Consider the following 19,572-nt stretch of genomic DNA (forward strand, 5'->3'; position numbering starts at 1 on the left):
GATCCCCCCACGGCAGATCCTCTCCCCCGAGGTGGATCCCGCCTGAGGGTAGACCCCCGCTTGGGGAACATGCACCCCCTGGGGCAGCCCCCACGGGGACAGACCCCACCAGTGACAGACCCCACAGGGGACAGAACTCACAGGGGACAGATCCCACCAGGACAGACCCCACGGGAAACAGACCCCACTGGGACACACCCCACAGGAGAGACCCCAGAGGGGACAGATCCCACTGGGACAGAGCCCACAGGGGACAGAGCCCACTGGGACAGACACCACGGAGACAGCCCCCACGGGGGACAGATCCCACAGGACAGACCACACCAGTGACAGATCCCACAGGGGACAGACCCCACACGGGACACATCCCATCGGGACAGATTCCACTGGGACAGAGCCCACAGGAGATAGACCCTACTGGGACAGATCCCACGGGATAGACCCCACGGGGGACAGATCCCACCGGACAGACCCCATGGGGGAGAGACCCCACAGGACAGATGCCACGGGGACAGACCCCACAGGGCACAGACCCCACGGGACACAGACCCCACCAGCACGGCCCCTCTCCGCGGCTCCCTCCTCCCGCCCCCGCCCTCAGCGTCGGGCGCCATTGGCGGGCCGGGCGCCGCTGAGCTCTGCCCGCCATTGGCGCCGGTCGCGCTGACGCCAGGGGGCGGAGCCCCCGCCCCGCCCCGCCCCGCCCCCGCCCCGCCGGAGCAACTTCCATTTTAGGTGCGGGAGCGGCGCGGGGCGCACGGCGCGGCCAGGCCCGGCCCGACCCTCCCGGACTGCTCCGCTCCCACCCGCACCGGCACCGCTCAGCCCGGCGGGGGCCCGGGCCGCCGCCCGCAGCTGACGCCCCTTACCGGGCGCCTCGCCTCGCCGCCGCCGCGGCTCCCCGCGGAGCGGGCCGGGCGGCCGTGCCGCCGCCGCGGGGCGGGACCGCCGCCTCGCCGCCCCCCCCCCCCCCCCCCCCCGCCGAGGATCCCGGCCACGGTGAGTCCCGCTCTCGGCGTCCCCGCCGCCGCCTGCTCGGGGGAGGGGGGGAGGGGAGCCGGTGCGGTCCGGCGCCTGCCGGGCGCCGCACGCCCCCGCGGCGGGAGGCGGGGGGGGGGGCCGGGGCCCGGCTGTGCTGTCCCGGCGGGGCCGGTTGGTGCCGGGCCCCCGCCGGCCCGTCGCTGCCCGGGAGCCGGGTGCCAGGCGGGGCCGCGCCCCGCGGGGACCGGCCGGGGTGGCGGGGCCCGGCCCTGGGGGGGGCGCCGGCGGGGCCCGGTCCTCCGGGAGCCCGCGGGGAGCTACACAAAGGCGGCTGGGCCGGACGGCCGCCCCGCTCCCCGCCCGGTGCCGGCCCGCCGCCTCCGCTGCTCTCCCCGCCCGGAACAAAGGCAGCCCGTGTGCCAGCTTCCCGCGGCCGGCACCGGCAGGGCCCCCCCCCGCTCCCCTCGCTCCCTTTGTGCGGGGAGGGGGGGGGGGGGCGGCGCTCGGCCCCTCCGCGGGGTCTCTGCCGGGCCGCGGCCCGGGTCTCCGGCTCTGCCTCCCGGCGGCAGCTGTGGGGCGGCCCCGTCCCGGCCGCCCGGTCTCGGCCCTGCCCGGCTGAGGACAGGCTTTTACACCCCCCCCCCCCCCCCCCCCCCCGGTGTCTAATTTGCCTGCGCCTTTGTTCTGGCGGGGAAGGGCCGGTGTGCCCGGGGCCGGTCAAGTGTGCGGGTGGAGCAGGCAGCTCCCCCTCCTCCCGCGGCAGGTCCCTGTCACGGAACAAGCTCTGAGCTCAAAAACAACCCGACAGACCCGTCCGCCGGAGTCGCAGCTAACAAGTGACACGGGAACGCTCCCGGGGGAGGCACGACCCTGCCGCGTCAGGCCGCGGGCTCCGGGCTCGTCCGGCTGCTGGTTCTTAAGCTCCCGTTGGCCGCACTGTCATTTAGCAGCAGCTCGGCTGCCCAGCGCCTTTCGTGTGAGGAGTCGGGGACTTTCTGCGGTGTTGCCTTCTCTTGCAACGTGGGCGCTCCGGATCCTCCCTGGAGCGCTGGAGAGAGGAGGCTTAGCTTGGGGTAAATTTGGGTGGAAGTTTGGGTGGCTGGCCCTCTGTTGTGAGGGCTTCTGGCATCTGCGAGGCGCAGCCGGCCTCGCAGAAGGGAAGCGGGGCACCTCCGTTATGCCCCTGGGCTTTGAGTGAGGGAGCCTGGACAACAAAGCTTCCTCTGATTGTTAGAGAGAGGTGCCTCCCTCTCCAGCAAGGGCTTGGTGCCCAGGCTCTTCCATGGAGCTGGTGACAATGGGGGTAACGGGGCGTTATCTGGGACGCCTGGGCTGTCCTTCCCCCAGCCAGGAACCCGTGGCAGGGCTGAAGGTTCCTGTCGCAGGGCTGTGGCACCCAGCCTTGCGCAGGCTTCTGCTCAGCTGCTGGTGAGCTGGGTGGGGAGGATCGTCTGGGTGCGTGTGGGACTGCCTGGGCGTGTGGAGTGTTGTGGTGGTATCTAACTACAGCTGCCTGCAGTTCCGCCTGATGTTCCCCCTGCGCTGTGCGGATGCTTTTGGACTCTGCTGCCCAGTTCTTGGTGTGGAATTGAGAACAGGCTTGTCCTCAGCTTTGCAGGGACAGGGAAAGTGCAGCACTTCCAGGACCTAGGCCTGCTGGGAATCCTGTAGTCAGTGGTCGCAGCTTGTGTTTGAAGCTTCTATTTCTGTGCCTTGCTCTTCCTCCTCTCAGAAGCTCTCCTGGATGTGGTGAGGTGGGGGTGAGCGACTGGCTGGCAACTCACAGGCTCCTGTCTCCGATGCCCGCAGCACATGCTCCTGTGCATGATGGATCTGCAGAGCCTGCTGGGGCTCCTGCCAGAGGAGTGGGGCAGAGTCCCCCAGCTCCGTGGGAAGCCCTGTGCTGGGAAGAGCCTGAGCCAGGGAATTGTTAGCCTTCCCCATGGTTACCTTGCCTGCTCCATCCTGCTCCCAGCATTTTCTTGAGGCAGGTTCTCTTACCTGTTGGTGTTTACTTGTGCACTTTAAAGAAAAAAAAAAAAGGCAGTTTTTAAAAAGCTTTTCTCCTTCTACTTGACTGAACTTGGCTGGGACTCTGTTGCATGCAAACAACTGTCCTTCACGATGTGCAGCATTCGCTGGAATCTTGCGTGGAGCCTTCCTGGAAGGGGTGGGAGGATGAAAGCGCTCGCTTAGTGGAGTGTGCTGGGCTGCTGCAGAGGGGTGAGCCTCCTCCCTTCTGACTCGGAGGTCAGGCCCCGATCTTTGTGGTTGAGGAACCCTTGAGGCCATCCCTTCCCTAAAGATGGGCTGGGAGTCAGATGAATGGTCCAGCCCAGACCATGCAGCCAGCATCTCTGTCCCTGGATTGCCTCTCATCTCTTCCCTCCTCCAGCATCTGGCATGGAGATAAGACATTGGTCCATTGTATCTACACTAGGGGTGGCTTTAGGACATCCAGAAAATAATAGCATAGCTTGGACCATGCCTGGAAGGCTGTTGGCTTCTCAAAATAGCTTACCAGTGTCTGTGACCTTAGGGGAGAGCGCTGGTTAAATCTATTGGTTTCTCTTCCCAAGAACCCGTCGTAACTGTCTCTTATTTACTGCTGGCAAGGATGGAGCCCTTTCCCAAGACTGTGGTGGTACTGTCTCCAGGGAGGTACAGAGCTCTCCTCCTGGCTCTAAAAATCCAGGTCTCTACAGTGTGGTTGTTTTCCCCCATCCCTGCCTTGCTGACAGTGAGAAGCAGAACTGTGGAGCTGGTTTGGGTCCATAAAAGGAAACAGGTGTTGCCTGGATGCAGTGACAAAACCCAAACCTGTTGGGTGATTCAGGCGGCTCTTCTGTGTGTGACACAGGGCTTGGCCGGTGGAGGAGGTTGTCCTCTGGCACGGAGTGCAGGAATGTGTCTCGGCGTGAGGCTGTTGGAAAGGGGCTGGATTTACGGGCTCTGGACCAAAGTCCTTGAGTTCCCCGAGATGGCCACAACCTTCTCTTTGCTTCTTAACAAGTGAGGTGGCTGTTTGGTGGGGGGGAAACTGTTTGTTGGAGCCAGTTCTTGTACTGGAAACTCCCAGAAGCAGGCTGATGAGTCTGTCTGGCTCCTGCCTGTCTTGTGCTTGTTGCTAATCTGCCTTCCTTCCCACCCAGGAAGGCTGCTGGTGTTGCGTTGCCTGCTGCTGGTTCAGCACAGGCGTGCCTGTCCCCGAGCTTGCCCTGTTCAGTGGCTGCTGCACACACAGGGGCTGACCTGTGAATTAATTTGCTGTCATGTTCCTGTGTGACCTCAGCCTTTTGAGTGGGCTTTGGGGTGGCAGTGGGTGCTGTGTGATCCTCCTGTAGTACTGCTCCCTGTCCCCGTTTCCCTGTGGAGGAAGTGGGAGTTTTCCCCACGAGGGATACGGCTTCCTCATTGTGGCCCATATGAAAACCGCACAATGTGGAGGGGTGAGATGCGGTGGCTGCTGGGTGTGGGGGCAAACCGGTGACTAAGGAGCACAAGCTGTGAGGTCTGGTGCCAGGATGGGTGAACCCTTAACCGGGGTGCCTGTCACCTTTGCTTTCATCCACTTTTTCCAGCCCAGAGCAGCAAGCAGCTGTAAGTCAGAGGTTGGCAGTGGGATGCCTGGCGTGCGCGGGCCTTGGACTGAGGTGGGAATGAACAGTCTCAGCTGCCCTGCAGGCAGCCTCCATGCCAGCTTCCTCTGCCTCCAGGAAGGTGAGCTTCCCGGCAGTGACAGAGGAGCAGTGGATGCCTGGGAGCTCGTCCCAGTGTCCCTAACCTTGTGCTGCAGGTCCACGGTGACTTTGCGCTGCAGAGCTCTTACTGCAAAAATGCTTGTGCCAGCATGGGCCTGGGGACCTGATCCAGGCTGAGCACTTCACCCATACATTTAATTTTAACAGTTAATTGCCCAGATGTTTGTGCTGATGGGAGAGCAGGATTTCTTTTGTGAAACCATAGCCCTGGCCTTTTGGTGTGGCAGAAGGTGGGGGTGGCTCTGAGGCTGTAGAGGAGCTGCTGGGGTGTCGGTAGGCATATAGGCATCCCAGCTGGCTGCAACGCTTAGCAAAACAGTCTTCGTGGGGTGCTCGACCAGGCCAGGAGTGACTGGCTTTCCAACAGAAGCAGGGAAGGGTCTGGGCAAGTCGGGGTAGGGGGGTGAGCCCTGGGAACAACTCTCCTATAGCCTGGCCGGGGTGGTGGTGCAGTCCTGGGAGCGCTTTTTAAACATCTGGGGCTCCAGGGTTGGTATGAGGGCATCCCTTTCTGGCCTGGCCCTGGGTGGGCTGGCTTTGGTGGCAGCAGCGTGCTGGGTTCACATGGGTGAGGGCTGGAGCTGCTGTTGTGCCTCCATCCCAGCCCTGACTGCTCCTGTTCCTCTGGGCGTTGGCCCCAATTACAGCAAATGCTGCTCAAAGTTCATCGGCTTCCTGCTGCCGGCCCCTCCTGGGTGCGAGAAACCTGGAAGCAGCGTGAGCCTTACCTGCCTCTGCTGCTTCCTTGAGAGCTGGCAGTGCAGAGGAGGGCAGCTTGTGCCGTGTGGGGGTGGAAAGCAGCCGGGACATGGGGGGGAGTAGGCAGCAAGAGGAGTCGCTCTCCCTTCTCACCTCACGAGGCTTTTGCAACTGCAGAAGCACCTCCTTGAGTTGCTCTCGTCTGTCATTTCATGCAGCTTTTGCAGTTGCAGAAGCCCCTCTTGGGTAGGAGAGCGATAACCTGGGGCTGCCTCCTGGGAGCCAGGTGGACCAGTGTGGGAGTTGGATAGCCTCAGAGTAGATGACTTTGGAGAACTGATTCCCACCCTGGCCAGGAGGAGGAAGCCATCTTGCTGTCCTCAGCTGACGTGTTTTCCTCTCGCCTCTGTCTTGCGTGGTGCTCAGGCTGGTCTTTTCTGAGAAGAGCTCCCAGACCCCTCAGCTGCTTCCCCACTGGTGCTCCCAGCTCCTCTCCTGGCCCAGTAGGAAAGGGGAGATGGTGGTGCTGGGCAGCTTGCGCATGTGGGTAGCTGCAGTGGGTGGGAGGGAGTGTGTCGAACTGCAAAGACGAGTTTTTCCGACCTGGAAGGGTGGGTCACCGGTCGTGTTTGCATGCTGCTGGCAGGCCCCTTGCCCAGTGGAGTAACACATTCTTGCGAGCGTGTTGCTGCACGCAGTGCTGCTTGCCATGCCTGGCTCCGGCTGCGGGCAGGCTGACTCGCTCTGGGGGGAGAGAGATGTCATCCTGCCTCCTGCTAACCGGGGTCTGATGGGGGAGGAGGGGGACAGCCAGCCTGGGGGTGCTTCTGGGAGAAATCCTCTCTGATGTGGGGAGGGTGCCTGTTCCAGGCTGGCTTTGTAGCCCTCCTTCCTCTCTGCTTCTCTCTCTTTCCCCCCCTCACGCCCCCCCCCTCTACTTTTACCTGCAGGAGGGATCACCCAGGGCCCTGCAGCTCCCCTCCAGAGCACACTGGTGTGGCAAATGGAGAAACCTGCTCTCCCTTGATCTCTGCCCAGTGTCTGTCTCCAGCAGCTGGCTTGGGTGGAAAACCACTTCCCTTCTCTATTCTCCTTCCTTTGGTAGCAAGAGGAGCTGCCCTGGGCAGGGCAGGTACATGGGCCCAGGGAACAAAGCTGCGGCAGCAGTCTTATGCCATGAGGGGGGCTCGTGGTTCGGCTTCCCAGGGATGTCCCCATCCTGCCTCCGGGAGACTTGGGAACACCACAAAGTATTGGGTGGCCCTGTTTGTGTGTGCCCGCTGGCTGGTGGAGTTGCGCAGACAAGCAGACGAGGTGTGCGAGGGAAGGCTGGAGAGCGGCAGTGTGTGCTCGCTTGCGGTCTTGGCGAGCAGCTGTTGTGCTGGAGTGATGGTGTTAGTGCCTCCTCAGCTCTGCAGATAACAAGCCCATCTCTAGGGCGTGGTGGGCACAGCCATGTCCTCATGGGGTTGGAAAACAGCATCTTCCACCCTCTGCTTGTAGGATACTCCCAGCCCTGGACAGAAATGCAATACCACCATGGACAAGGAGCCCTCGTATGTCTTCCCCGGAGGCAGGACGCTTTCAGCAAGCTGGCCGGGTGTCTGGTCTCCTGGGTGGACTGTGCCAGCCTCCTGGCTGGCATAGCTGGCCGAGGCTGGGCTGGTGGTGGTGGTGGCTGTGCCTGGTGTTCCCAGCCTGGTTCCAGGGCATCTGCATGCAGGCCGGGGGAGGTGGGGAGTGGCCCTTGGCAGGACGTCGTGTTTAGAAGCTTACAGGAAAGGGAAGTCACGATGTCATGTCCCGTCTGACCAGGAAACACAGGTTTCCTTCCCTTCGGCTTGCGCAGGAACCTGGGAAGCGCTTCTCAGCAAGCACGTTGGGGGAGCACTTGCAAACAGATCTGGCACCGGCAAACAATTTGGGCAGGGGGTAGGGGTGGGATGAAGTCTTGCCACCTCTCTGAGCATGGCCTGGCCTGCTGTCTTGTTTGTCCCTTGCTGCTGTGTGTGAGCGCTGGCTCATGCCAGCCTGTCTGTGCACCTTGCCCAGCCATGGGCACTAAGGGGACTTAGAGCACTGTGGGGGACTCGCCGTCACCTTGCCACAGCCCATCGGCAGGGAAGCAGCCCCCTTCCCCACCCCCAGCCGTGATTCAGTCCCTGGCTCTTCCTGATGCTTCCCTGGTGGCTTTCCTTCACCCACTCATTACTCCTCTTGGCAGGGGCCTCGAAGTTGTCTCCGAGTGCAGACACACATGCAATTAGAGAGCAGGGCACCTGATGAGGTCATGCTGAATGGAGCTGGGGTTTTCAGCCTGGCCGCTGGGTGATTTCGCGCTGTGACTCAGCCTGCCGGCTGCCCTACCTGCTTGGGGAGTCTGGGGTGGCCGGGGCAAGGGGTGGGCGGGGGGGTCCGGCTTCTTCTGGGCGGCTCCCTCGGGCAGCCCCTGCAAGGGCAGTTTAGCTTAATCTCGGCAATTCCCTCCTTGCCGCTCCTGCACTGAAGACTACTTTGCCCTCTGCCTGTTTGCTCAGCCTGGGGAGGGGTGTGTGGCTTGTCTGGCAGAGGGAAGGGCACCCTGTCTGCCTCCGGGGTGTCCTGGTCTCCCATGGGCTGGGGGGGAGTGGGGGCAAGGAGACCCTGCGTGGGGTTGCTGGGATGGGTGGGCAGCCCTGGGCTCCTGCCCTTCTCCATATTCCTGGTCGTGGTTCCTTGGTGACTTGAATGCTCCTTGCGGGGAGGGTGGATAACGCAGGCTGGCCTCCTGGGTTGGGTGCTCTCCCTGCTCTCCAGATGAGCCCAGTGGTGCGGTTCCCATACTGCTGGTGGCGTGATTCCCACTATGCTTCCAGTCCCTTGTGCCTTTGTGCACTGGTCGGAGCAGAGTAACTGCAGCCGAGTTGGGGCTAGGCGTTGGGGCTAGGCCCTGGGGCCCAGCCTGGCTGCAGGTGTCGGGAGAGGAAATGATCTCAAGTGGCTTCTCTGGGAAGGGGGATGCGGGGCTGCGGTGAGGGCTCTGTGCTGGGGAAGGGGGCCCAAATCCATGTGTCTGGGTGGTGGGCTGGCACTGAGTCGTCTTGCTGCTCTGCATCCCAGGCTCTGCCGGCAGGGGCTGTTCAGGGTGGCAGGTAGCTGCGCACACTTATGCCCATGGCCTGATGGAGGGAGGCTGCCCTTACTGGGAATGCTGGCCACTGGGCTGTGGCCCCTCTGCTTGGGGCCAGCCAGCAGCAGATGTGAGCCCTTGAAGAGCCAAATGTGCCCGTGGGCCAGGGTGCTGCAGCTGCTTCACCCCATCTGCCATGCCCTCATCCCTCTGCTTGGGCTTGGGGTGGTGGGGGAGGCAGCTCCTGTGGTGCTGCAGCCTCGGATTTAATTGAGGGGGACTTTGCTCTCTGGGCTCTGCTAGCACAGCCCTTATCTCTGCAGAGCTGGGCTGGTGTTTGTTTTCGCTGTGGGAGAGAGGCAGCTGAATGGGAAAGTTCAGCCCGGTGGTGGGTGGGGGGAGAGACGGGTGAAGGGCAGGGACGCTGGCGTGGCTGGAGCCGGGGGGCAGCACTGACCTTCAGCACAATGCCGGGGCTCCAGCCGAGCCCTGCAGGCGCAGGGACATCTCATGTCCCCCATCAGGGTGGCTGCCATTCCGTGGGCGCAGCAAGGAGCCGGGGAGCTGCCCTGCTATCCTGCGGCTCACCTGCTGCTCCTCGGGGTGGCAGAGCCGGGGGGCTGCTCCCTCCCCCCCCCCCCCCCCCCCCCCCCCGCGGGGCCCAGGAGCCGCCTGGGTGAAGCAGGAGCCTGCTGGCTGCCGGAGCGCGGCCTGCCCCGGGAATGCTCTGGCCCGGTTCCCAGAATCCGGCGCTGGGTGTTTGTTTGCTGCTGCGCCCCTGAGGTCTGGTGCTACTGTGACAGGAAGCGGGAACGCCGGGGGGAGGGAGGCCGGCCGGCTGGGGATGTGCCTGTGAAATCCCTTTGTCCCTGCCGAGCGCTCAGCTGCAAATTCCCACAGAGAGGAGAGAGCCGCCTTTGTGCTGCTGAAGGGCTCCCAACATGTGAATCTCCTGGGCCCGGGGGCTGGGGGTGCGATCTGTGGGGCTGGCCCTTGCTTGGTGCGGAGGGGTGGCAGGGACCCTTGCCTTGCTGCTGTCCCCAGGGTGGGGGGATGCATGCAGCGGTACCCAGTGGGAGCGGGGCTGTTGGGGCATCCTAGGGCAGCTGGATGCGGCAGGATGTTGCTGGCAAGAAGGCTCCAGCTCTGTGGCCATCCCACTTGGGGATTGTGGGTGGACAGTGTCTCTGCCTGGAGCCCAGCGACTTGGCTGCCTTCCTGCTGGGAGGGATGCTTGTCCTCTGCTCTCTGAAAGCACTGAGGGAAGCTCGGTCTCCCTTCCACTTGCTGTGGTGCCGGCTGCTCCCTCCAGCCAGCAGAGCAGCCAGCGCTTCTGTGGCCGGCGTAGAGGGTCGGCAGCTCTCCCGGCCTGCCTGGAGGGAAGGAACTCCTCCTGTGCTGTCCCGGCTGTGCTCAGGAGAGGGGCCAGTGGTCCCCCTTGCATGCCCGGGAGGACAGCTGCCCCGCAGCCGGATTGCTGGCATACCAGCAGAACAAGCCTTGCTCTCTGTGGCCGACCCCACGCTGCTCCTTTCTCCTGCTGGCCCCGCTCGGCCGCCTCTCCCTTCATCCAGCCAGGGTGGCAAACAGCACCGATCCGGTGACCTCAGCCAGGCCAGGGCCAGGCCCCTTCCCCAGGGGATCGCCCACCGTGTTTCGCAACCCCCAGCTGTGTCCAGACCCGTCTGCTATTATGCATTCTTGAGCCCCCTGCCCTTGCTGGGGGGAACGACACACACGCCTGCTTCCTCCCCTCCGGCCGGCAGCGCGGCCCCACCCTGCCCCTTATCTCTCTCTCCTTATCGTCCTCTGCTGGCTGCGGGCCCGCTCCCTTATAAGGTGCGGTGCCGCGTCCCTGCTTGCATCTCCACAGGTAACTCCCTTTTCTGGAGGGAGGCTTTCCAATGGAGCTACGGGGCCTTCGTCCCTGCTGCTGGGGGTGGCAGGCGAGGTAGACCAGGTGGCGATCCTGCTGCTGGTCCAACCAGTTGGGCACGACGGGCGGAGGCGAGTGGCAACCTTCCCGCTGCTGCCCGAGGCGGCTGCTCCTGGTGGTTCACCCACCCGGCTCTTGCTGGGGCCGGGCACCTTGGGCATGGCTTCCCTGAGGAAGGTGGGGCTGGGCTGGGGCAGGTAGGTCCCCAAGGTGGTGTCTGACCTGCCTGCGGGAGCAGCTCTTTCCTGCCCGGGGAGGGCCAGCTGGGCGCCCGCCCGTCCAAAGTCCATTGTGCCTGCGCTCTGTAACCTGCCTCGGGGGAGAGCCCTTTGCAGCGGGGCTGGGGGCTGAGAAGGCAGCTGAAACCGTCTGCAGGAGATGGGAGAGCCTCTCCCCTAGAGTGGGGTCTGGCAGGGCTTGGGCAGAGCAGGCTGGGGAGCGTGGGCAAGGTGGCTTGCACAACCTGGAAGCGAGGTCGCATCTGCCCAGGCAGGTGGGTCCCTCCCTGGTGCGGTGGGAGCTGGCAGCGTGGGGTGTGGGCATGTTGCTGCCTCTAGGGTGGTGGGAGAGAAACAGCTGTGCCAAAACTTCCCATCACCCACACAGGGACGTGCGAGCTACTGCCCACCATCAACTGTCCTGCTTCCCCAGTGGCCTGAGGGCTGTTGTGTCCTCCTGAACTGAACGCAGAAGCAGACAAGATGGGGATGAGCTTGGGCCCATGGGGTCTCTGCCCAGTACCTTGCTGGTTTGCTGTGCCTTGGCTAGTGTTAGTGCTTGCTGCCTTGGGCAGGCTGAGGTCTAAGGACTGATGTGTGAGCCTGGACCCTGCGCTCAGGGGGGGTGGAAGGATGCCAGAAATGCTGGCTCATTTATTTTTTAGCTAATTGAGACTGACCAGAAGCCTGTGGTGAATTAGCAGGGCTGTGAACCTGTGCAGAGCAAGCAAGTGTAATGCACTGCAAATGCTTGGACAATTGCAGGCTTGAATTATTGATGGGGTCTGTTTTTCCTGAGTGCATCATGATAGGCAACTGGAACCAGGAGAATTTGTTGCTTCCTCTCTCGAGGATGGGGGGGGTCTGGTGCTGAGAGCTGTTGATGTTTGCTTTTGAAGGGTGGGCAGCCAGCTGGCTCTCCTCAGAGTCCCTCAAATTGATAGGGCAAAGCGAATTATTTGAGTGATGTTGCTGGCTTTCTTGTATAGTCGGTGCTGGGGACTGTGTTGAGCAGGAGCAAGTTCCTCAGGCAGTGCATCCCTTCTTGTCAGTCTGGCAGGTGGATCTGGCCTGGGAGCCTGGAGCTGCTGGTGTCCCTGCAGGGGCTCAGCCAGCCTGGGTTAGGGGCTGCGTCCTTCCTGCCTCTGATCATGGCTGGTGGTGATGAGCTGGAGGAGAAGGGCTGCTTTGCTCATGCCTCACAGCAGCGAGGGGGGCTGCGAGGGGTGTCCAGCTGTGGCGACAAACCTTGCCACTTGCTTAAGAGGTGCCTGGGGGACACAAACAAGCAGTAAAGCTGCGGGGAGGGCTGGGACTTGGCAGTCAGAGCTGATGTGACTCTGTCCCCCCCCCCCCCCCCCCCCTTCCTGGTGGCAGAGAGCTGTTGGGAGTGAGCACCTGGTGTGTTGCTTAGCAGGGAGCTGGGGCAGGGCTGATGTGGCGGAGGTGGTTTCTGGCTTTGTAGGTGCTTGGGTTGAACTTTGCCCCAAATCCTCCATGCTGAGGGAGTGGCCTTAGCTTTAGGGAACCCAGGACCATTGGGTGGTAGCTCTCTGGGGTCTCGGGGTGCAGAGCAGGGGGCTGGAGCAGGTCCTTGGAAAGACCCAAGAAGAGGGCTGTGTGCTCGAGATCCCCTGCACTGCTGTGGGTGCTGCCTGTCAAGCCTCCTGCCTGTGTCTTATCTGCTAGATCTTGTCCATTCTCCCTGGCCTGTGGTGCACAATTCCCCATCTGCTGGCTCGGTCTGGGCCCCGGGGTTAATCTTTCTGTGGCTGACAGGGAAGCACTCCTTGTGGGGAGCCTTCAAGGCTTGATCTCCATCGCTCTGGCAGAGGTGAGTGCAGGTGAGCTCTAGGTGGGTACGGCTGTGGTTTGGCCCTGGAAATTATTTTTCCAGGCAAAGTATTTGTTCTGGGGGAAGGCAGTCCTGCAGAGAAACAGGGGCAAGGGGTTTTGGAAAAACGTGCCATGTCAAAGCTGCCCCCAGTGGAAGAGCTCTGGAGGGCTTGGTCATGGTTTAGGGTGTCCTTTTGGCTACTACCAAGTCTTTAGTCCAACCAGGAACGTTGCGGTGGGTACCTGCCAAGGGGAAGCTCTGTGCATACAAATTAGCTTGTGGATGCCTCCCTGCCGGCAAGGAGGCTCTTCTCCGAAGGCACTGCATGTTGGATGTCTCTCTGGTGGACCAGCTCTGGCTTCAGGACCTCTGGGTGCAGTGGCACAGGAATGTGCTGGTGCCAGGAAGTTGAGAGAGAAGGCCAGAGGGATTGGGATGTAAAGCTTTCTGCGAAGCTGCCTTGGTCCCTGGGGGTCCCCTCTTACTGATAGCCACAGGGGAAGTGCTCTGGTTCTTCTTTTGCCCTGGGGCAGAAGTTGCTCTAGGGTGTATTTTGTCTTTAGACTTTTTGTGTTGCCCTGTACTGAGCCAGCCGAAATATTTTTGGCTTGCTGGGGTTTTTAAGTAACGGGTGTGTCAGCAAGTGCCTCTCATGATGAAAAGGCTTTAATGCAGCCGTCCTCAAAGATGGTCAGGGTCTGGCTTTGGAAAAATGCTCTGTAGTTGTATCTTCAGAGGCTGGGGAGGAGGGGGGAATGGGCACAAAGCGATCCCTAGAATTTCACCCTTGTGGGATCCTGCGTACTTGGCTCTGAGCTGTCACAAGCAGCTTGCTGGCTGGTGCGATCAGGCTGTGGAGCTGAGGCTCTCATCTTCCCTCCCCTCCCTGTCTTGCTTTGAAGGTGACTGGCACCCTGAGCTAGCATCAGGAGGTGGTGAGGTGCTGTGCAGTGCCCAGGAAGCCCCTGTCCCTGAAATGCTGGTGTGTGAGCCACTGTGGGAGGGATCTGGGGCAGATTCTCCACAGCTGGGAGGGCATAAGGCTGAGTGGCTGTTTGGGGTTTGTGTGTTAGCCAGCTGTAAGGGAAGGGCTGTGCTCCAACCTGGGATGACGCTAGCATGTGTCTGCGGGGAGAGCTGGGGACAGTGCTTGCTAACCTCTCTGGACCTGGCACTGCCTCTTGGTAATTATGTCTTTAATCCTGGATCGATGAAGACTAGATGGCTGGAATGAGAGCAGAGGGAGGTGGTGTGTCCTAATGGCGAAGACCCCAGGAGGAGAGCTGGGATAGCCCACTCAGGCAGCGGGTACCCTGTTCTGCTGGCACCTCTTGCCCATGATGGAGCCATGCCTGCTGTTCAGGGCAGGAGTGACAACCATGCATGCAGAGCAGGCTCCAGATGCTCAAGAGTCACCACGCCACTGTTTAACATCGCCTGATCCTGTGGCGAGACCCTCGGGTGGCTACTCCTGAACATCAGCTGGTCAGTGTCAATGGGTCTGCAGAGCCATGGGCTCCAACCAGGCTGGGACCACAGCCCAGCCCCTCCTCCAGCTGCCCTGATGTGATGGGCTCCCTGAAAGCCCCTTGGCAGCTTCCTCTCCCTGAGGCTTTCTGCTCTGACCTGGTGGCCCAAAAGGGAAAGGGGGACACACACACACACGACACTGTGTGTCGTCCCCGTCCCCCCCCCCCCCATACCTCCTCCTGCATGGGGTGGAGGGGCATTTGTGAGTGCGAGGGCACAAGGAGAGCTGGTGGGTGAGGGATCTGTCCTGTTCCTTCCCCCTGCCGTTGTGTTTACTCCCTGTGGAAGGGACGGGAAGGAAACAGCCTCACAGCTGCTCTGGCCCCTTATCTGAGGCCCTTGAAGGCCCTGCAAGTTTCATTGTTAGCTTCCATGTTCTCTGGGCGGCGTTCCCAGGGGACGTGCAGAGGTGGGGACCCGGGGCTGGGGAGGCGTTGCTGGCTGTGCGGGGCCTGCCTGGCAGCCACGTAGGGCTGGAGGAATCTGCTGGGTTTGCTGTCTCTCCTCTATGTAACCCTGCTGGTCTGTGTTCGCTGCTCGGAACTGAGGCTGCTTGCAAGCAAGTGAGCCAGTTCACAAGAGCAGGGTCTCAGCTAAATCCCTCCTTGAAGCCAGCATGTTGGCTCCATCCTCGTGCACTCCAAAAGTCTGCCTCTTCTGTGTAGAGATAATCGAGGGCAGGCTGGGGAGCTGTTACACAGCAGCACAGCTACTTGGGCAAGGCCATGTCATGGAGGATCCCTTCTCTGTAGGGGGGCTGTTCCTCTCTTTAGAAGGGCTTAGTGAAATACTGCTCTAGAAACAAATTCCGACAAGCCAGTGGGGCTTCTGGCTGGGGTTTTGGATGCTCCAGTGGTGTGGGGTATCTGAGTGGTAGGACCATGCTCTGACCTGCTGGAGAAGTCTGGGATGTGGCAAGGAGATGTGCCTCCTTTCTTGGGGGAGAGGGACTAGGTCAGTGGTGCAGGCTGCTTTTCCCCAGCACCTGGCTGGCCGCAGCAGCCTCCCTGCAATAGGACTCTGTGGAGCTGGGTCCTGCAGACCTGCTTCATGTCAGTGTGGACTGGCAGTGGCCTTCAGTGAGTCACAGAAGGTGGAGGATCTGTGTCCCTGCTTGAAGTGGGTGGATGCCCACCGAAGATGGGGAGTGTTTGACTCAAGGGTGAGAGTTGGGATGTGTCAGCACCATTCTGGGAGGCACCAAGTCTCTCCTTCAGAGGATCTCTGTTGCAAATCTGTGGGGCAGGTGGGACCTCGGAGCAGCAAGGGTCAGCGCCGTTCCTTCCTGTATTTCCATACAAGGATTGGGGAGTCGATCTGTTGAAAAAAGCCCTAGGGCACACCTGTTGCAAGGTGGGAGGAGTGGAAAGCTGCATGCATGAGCCAGGAGTCATGTCTGGGAGCCTCTGAAAGCTTGCTTGGACTCCTGAGCCAAGAGTGGTAGGCTGTGTTCCTCCTGGGGTGTGGACTGGCCATCGAGCATCCCGGCCCACGTTGGGCTGGGGTAGGGTGCTGAGAGCTGGAGCGAGTGTGTGCGTGCCATGGCTTCATCTCTTGCTGGGCACCACATGGGCACGAGTAGAAGAACTGGATTTTTTTTTTTTGATGAAGGCAGATTACAGGGTGGTGGTGACCAGATGTTCAAATGTGCTGCAGGCGGCTTCCAAAGCACTTGGAAAAAATCCACCCTGCTTTGCTGGGTTCAGTCATGGTGGTGCCACAGTGTCTGATAAGCGCCAGGGCTGCCTGTGTCCGAGGGAAGCTTTGGGGGGGCAGAGTCACAGGGAGGAGTGGACTTGGGAGTGGGGGAGGCATTTCAGGAAGCGTTTGATCTGGATACACTTGAGATAGTGTGGGAAATTAATAAAAAAACCAAAAAGCCCTGCTCTGAGCTCCTCTGAACCAGCATCTGCTGCAGGCTGGGACTGGAGGGGTAGGGCTGCCAGGGAGCGTGGGGCTGTCTGTGGGAGGTGGATGGGACAGGGCTCTGTGGAGGGCTGATGCTGCCCATGCTGTCAGTCCCAGGTCGCTGTTACAGCCACACTGGGGCGGTGGCAGTGGGGGAGTGGGCAGAGCTGATGCTGGAGACCGTGGGAAAGCAGTTTCTGTGCTGCTGCTTGGCTTGAACGAGTCCCCACATGCCTGCCATGACAGCACAGGTTTGGGAAAACCTTTGACGGGCTTGCTGGGACTAGGCTGGGCTGGGAGGGGGGCGGAGGGCTGAGCCCTTGCCTCTCCTCTCTGCCTGTGCCATTCCCCTGTCAGTGGGGAACGGTCGGAGATGCTGGGGTCTCCGTGGAGCTGGGGGCTGCTGTGGGAACAGTGCTGCATTTGCCACCCCACTGGCCCTCTCCAGACACTGCTCCATCTCTTGGAGAAGAGGAGGTGGGAGAGAGGAGCCCATTTCTCCAGTCTGTGGCCTGCCCTGCCTTCCATTTTGAGTTTACTTGTGTGATTTTTGACCTCCTGTCCTGCTGTCCCTGCAGCTCTCTTCCCTCCTGCTTCCTCACTGTGGTGGCTGGGCTATTTCTCCCATGACTCTCTGCGTCTAGACGTGGCTGTCCCGTGCCTTTGCCAATCAAACCTGAACTTCCTCCTCTAACAGGTCTGTATGGAAGAATATTGCCTTTCTCTATCAAAATATGTTGATTGTGGTGTGCTTGATCACTGTTCTCCTTTGGGAGGGGATGTTGGAAGAAGGGTCCAAGCCAATGCCTGTCCCTAGATCTGTGAACTGAGGATCTCCTGGGGTTGCTGCAGCCTTGAGAGCCCTGGTGAGAACCTGGAGGGTGGTGAGTTTTGGCAGCAGTCAAAGCGCTCATCCCCCTTTAGGGGGATCCTGTCCCACTTAATCCCCTTTCCTGGGTAGGAAGGAGCTGTGGAGCTGGGGCTGTCTCCCCACCTCTTGTCACACTGGGGTGGAGGAAGCAGATAAGTGACACAGCCCTCTCCCTCAGCCCTTCCCTGGAGGAAATAATGGGATGTGGGTCACTTATTCTGTGGGAGAGTGTCCCCTCTTCTGCCCCAGGGACATGCCCTCCCCTCCTGCTACTGCCTGCGGGCAGCTTTTCCTTGTAGGGGAAGTTTTCCTGCAGCCTGAGGGGGGCCCTTGTGGGAAGAGGGAACCTCAGCACACAGCAGCTCTTCTGAACCTGGCTGAACCCCAGCTGTTTGGTGTGATGGGGAAGGACCTTCTGCCCCCAAAGTGCCACTTCTCCAAGCTTAAATGCTGGGGCAAGGAAGCATCTGAGTCATGCCTGGGGCTGTGCTGCTCTTGAGACCCTCTTGCCAGCTCTCTGGTGGTGGGTGGGAATGGGCGCTAATGCCATAAGATAATTTTTTTCTTGTTCTGAGAATCTGTCTTAATGAAATCAGTCTCTTCTGACCGCTCTTCTCTCCTCCTTTCCTCCTCCAAATCTTGTGCAGTGAAGAGAAGGGCTCCTGCCCTTCTGGGTCAGTTTTCTTCCCCTCACATTGACACCGAGCCGCCTCTGCTTGTGCGTCCCTGTGCCCTCCGCCCCTGCCCTGCCCGTCCTGGGCACCCATCACCCATGGACGACTCAGAAGTGGAGTCGACCGCCAGCATCCTTGCCTCTGTCAAGGAGCAGGAGGCACAGTTCGAGAAGTTGACCCGGGCGCTCGAGGAGGAACGGCGCCATGTCTCAGCCCAGCTGGAACGAGTCCGGGTCTCCCCACAGGACGCCAGCCCGGGCTTGGCCAACGGCACGCTCACCCGGCGGCACCAGGTAAAAAACCCCCTTGGCAGAGGTGGGTGCGGAGGCTCCCAGAGCCCCTGTCTGTGTCAGTCCTGCCTCGGTGGGGGCAGCCCCGGGCCCGGGGGCTTTCCTTTGGCTCTCCTTGGATATGTGAGGTGGAGCAGGGCTAGGCCAGTCTTGTAACACTGATGGTGCTGAAAGTGATCTGGGGATGTGCAAACCTACTTCGGCAGCCAGAGTCTTCTGGGGAGAAGGAGCCAGCATGGAGGGTCTTGCTACCAGGTCAGCTCTGGTTTGGTTTTGTGAAGGTTGGAGGCTGTCTGTATTCAGTACCTGGGCACCTTTGCTCCCCATTCCACTCAGCTTCTTGGAAGGTGGCCGAAGTGCAGGGGTTGGTCTATAGCTGTGGGGGAGTGTGTGTGTCTCACTTGTGTGACAATGGGCAAGTCCCTGGAGTCTCGGTCTATCACCCAAACAGCCAAACCAGGGCTGGGAGAAAGCCCTTTTCTCTACAGGGCTGGAAATGTGGTTTCGTCTGTCTTGGCTTGAGGTCTCTCTCCTGTTCTCGCTTTCCCAGGCTCTGTTTTGGAGAGGGGTGCTCAGAGGGCTGGTGTGTGGTGGTGTGCAGGAGGCAGGTGCCTTTCTGGCTGTGGAAGGTGGTGGTGGTGGTGCTAGGAGAGATGTGTGGGTCAGGGAGAAGGAAGGGGTGGGGAGAGGGAGGAGCACAAGAATCAAATGGTAGCACTCTGCAGTCAGCCGCCGAGCATCCACGCTGTTCCCTTGCAGTTCTGGGGGGCCTCTGGGATGTCAGTTGTAGCTCCTGTGTCAGAAGATGTGGAAGGTCTCCAGGGCTGTGCTGGGGAGCAGGGAGGGGTCTCGGCCATTCCATCAAGAGTGTGTGGGCACTGTGGGAGAGCTGGGATGTCTGGAGTGGGGCTGAATGGTGTGTCCTCCAACTCTTCCCCAGGCTGGAATGGGGGGTGGTTTGCTGCATGTCACACCCCCGAGGAGTGTGCTGCTCTCCTGGGAGTGACACATGGGGTGTACATTGGGTGCCTCTGTCAGATGCAGGAGATGGCCTGCTTGGGGCCTGGCAGGGAAGGGGGGGATGGCTATATGGGATCCCAGCAGTGGGAGATCAGTCTAGTAACAGGCCTGCTGTGATGCTGTGTCTTTCAGAACGGCCGTTTCTTGGGCGATGCTGACCTGGAAAGGCAGAAATACCCAGATCTGAAGCTCAACGGGCCACAGGTAAGGGCAGCTGAGGCCTCTGGCTGTGGGCAGCCTGCTTGCCTGGTGGGGTGTGCAGGGGGCAAGGCTCCAGTGTCCCCACCATAGCTGGGAGAGGGGGGAACTTGTGTTTCTAATGTGGCCTCTCTGGCTTGAAGGAGCTTTGGGTGTGGGGTTGTTGATACCCCCTCCTGTGCAAGAGGATGTCAGGGCTCCCTGAGAGGTGAGATCTCTGGACTAGCTGACTCCAGGGAGGCTCCTGTTGGCGGTGGGGGGGCTGACTGCCTGTCCCTTGCTCCCTTCAGGACCACAGCCACCTCTTGTACAGCACAATCCCCAGGATGCAGGACCCGGGCCAGATCGTGGAGGAGACGTACACCATGGAGGAGGACCCAGAAGGGGCCATGTCAGTTGTGTCTGTGGAGACATCAGACGATGGGACAACCCGGCGTACAGAGACCACGGTACAGGCCTGGGGAGAGCATGGAGGGACAGGGCTCTGGCCAGGGACCATGTTGGCTGGGGTGCTTGGAGCTGTGCTGTGCTGTGAGCTGA

At 61.0% G+C, this 19,572-nt stretch overlaps 1 protein-coding gene across 8 annotated transcripts in view; it reads left to right on the forward strand.

The window, feature by feature from the left end:
• The first annotated feature begins 728 nt into the window (after nucleotides 1-728).
• CTNND1 (catenin delta 1) overlaps nucleotides 729-19,572 on the forward strand; it is a 32,833-nt gene continuing 13,989 nt past the window's right edge. For 4 of the 8 annotated variants that reach the window (XM_052810798.1, XM_052810799.1, XM_052810796.1 and 1 more), the window contains exons 1-5: nucleotides 730-999; nucleotides 16,558-16,676; nucleotides 17,498-17,817; nucleotides 18,967-19,038; nucleotides 19,323-19,481. In XM_052810798.1, the coding sequence (XP_052666758.1) occupies nucleotides 17,623-17,817; nucleotides 18,967-19,038; nucleotides 19,323-19,481 (426 nt within the window). In that variant the 5' untranslated portion in view covers nucleotides 730-999; nucleotides 16,558-16,676; nucleotides 17,498-17,622. Of the gene's footprint in view, nucleotides 1,000-16,557; nucleotides 16,677-16,796; nucleotides 16,864-17,497; nucleotides 17,818-18,966; nucleotides 19,039-19,322; nucleotides 19,482-19,572 lie in introns of all 8 variants that reach the window. The other 4 variants (XM_052810795.1, XM_052810794.1, XM_052810793.1 and 1 more) reach the window with 4 other exon arrangements.

The sequence above is a fragment of the Harpia harpyja genome, chromosome 16, assembly GCF_026419915.1.
Source record: "Harpia harpyja isolate bHarHar1 chromosome 16, bHarHar1 primary haplotype, whole genome shotgun sequence".
NCBI classification, from domain to species: domain Eukaryota; kingdom Metazoa; phylum Chordata; class Aves; order Accipitriformes; family Accipitridae; genus Harpia; species Harpia harpyja.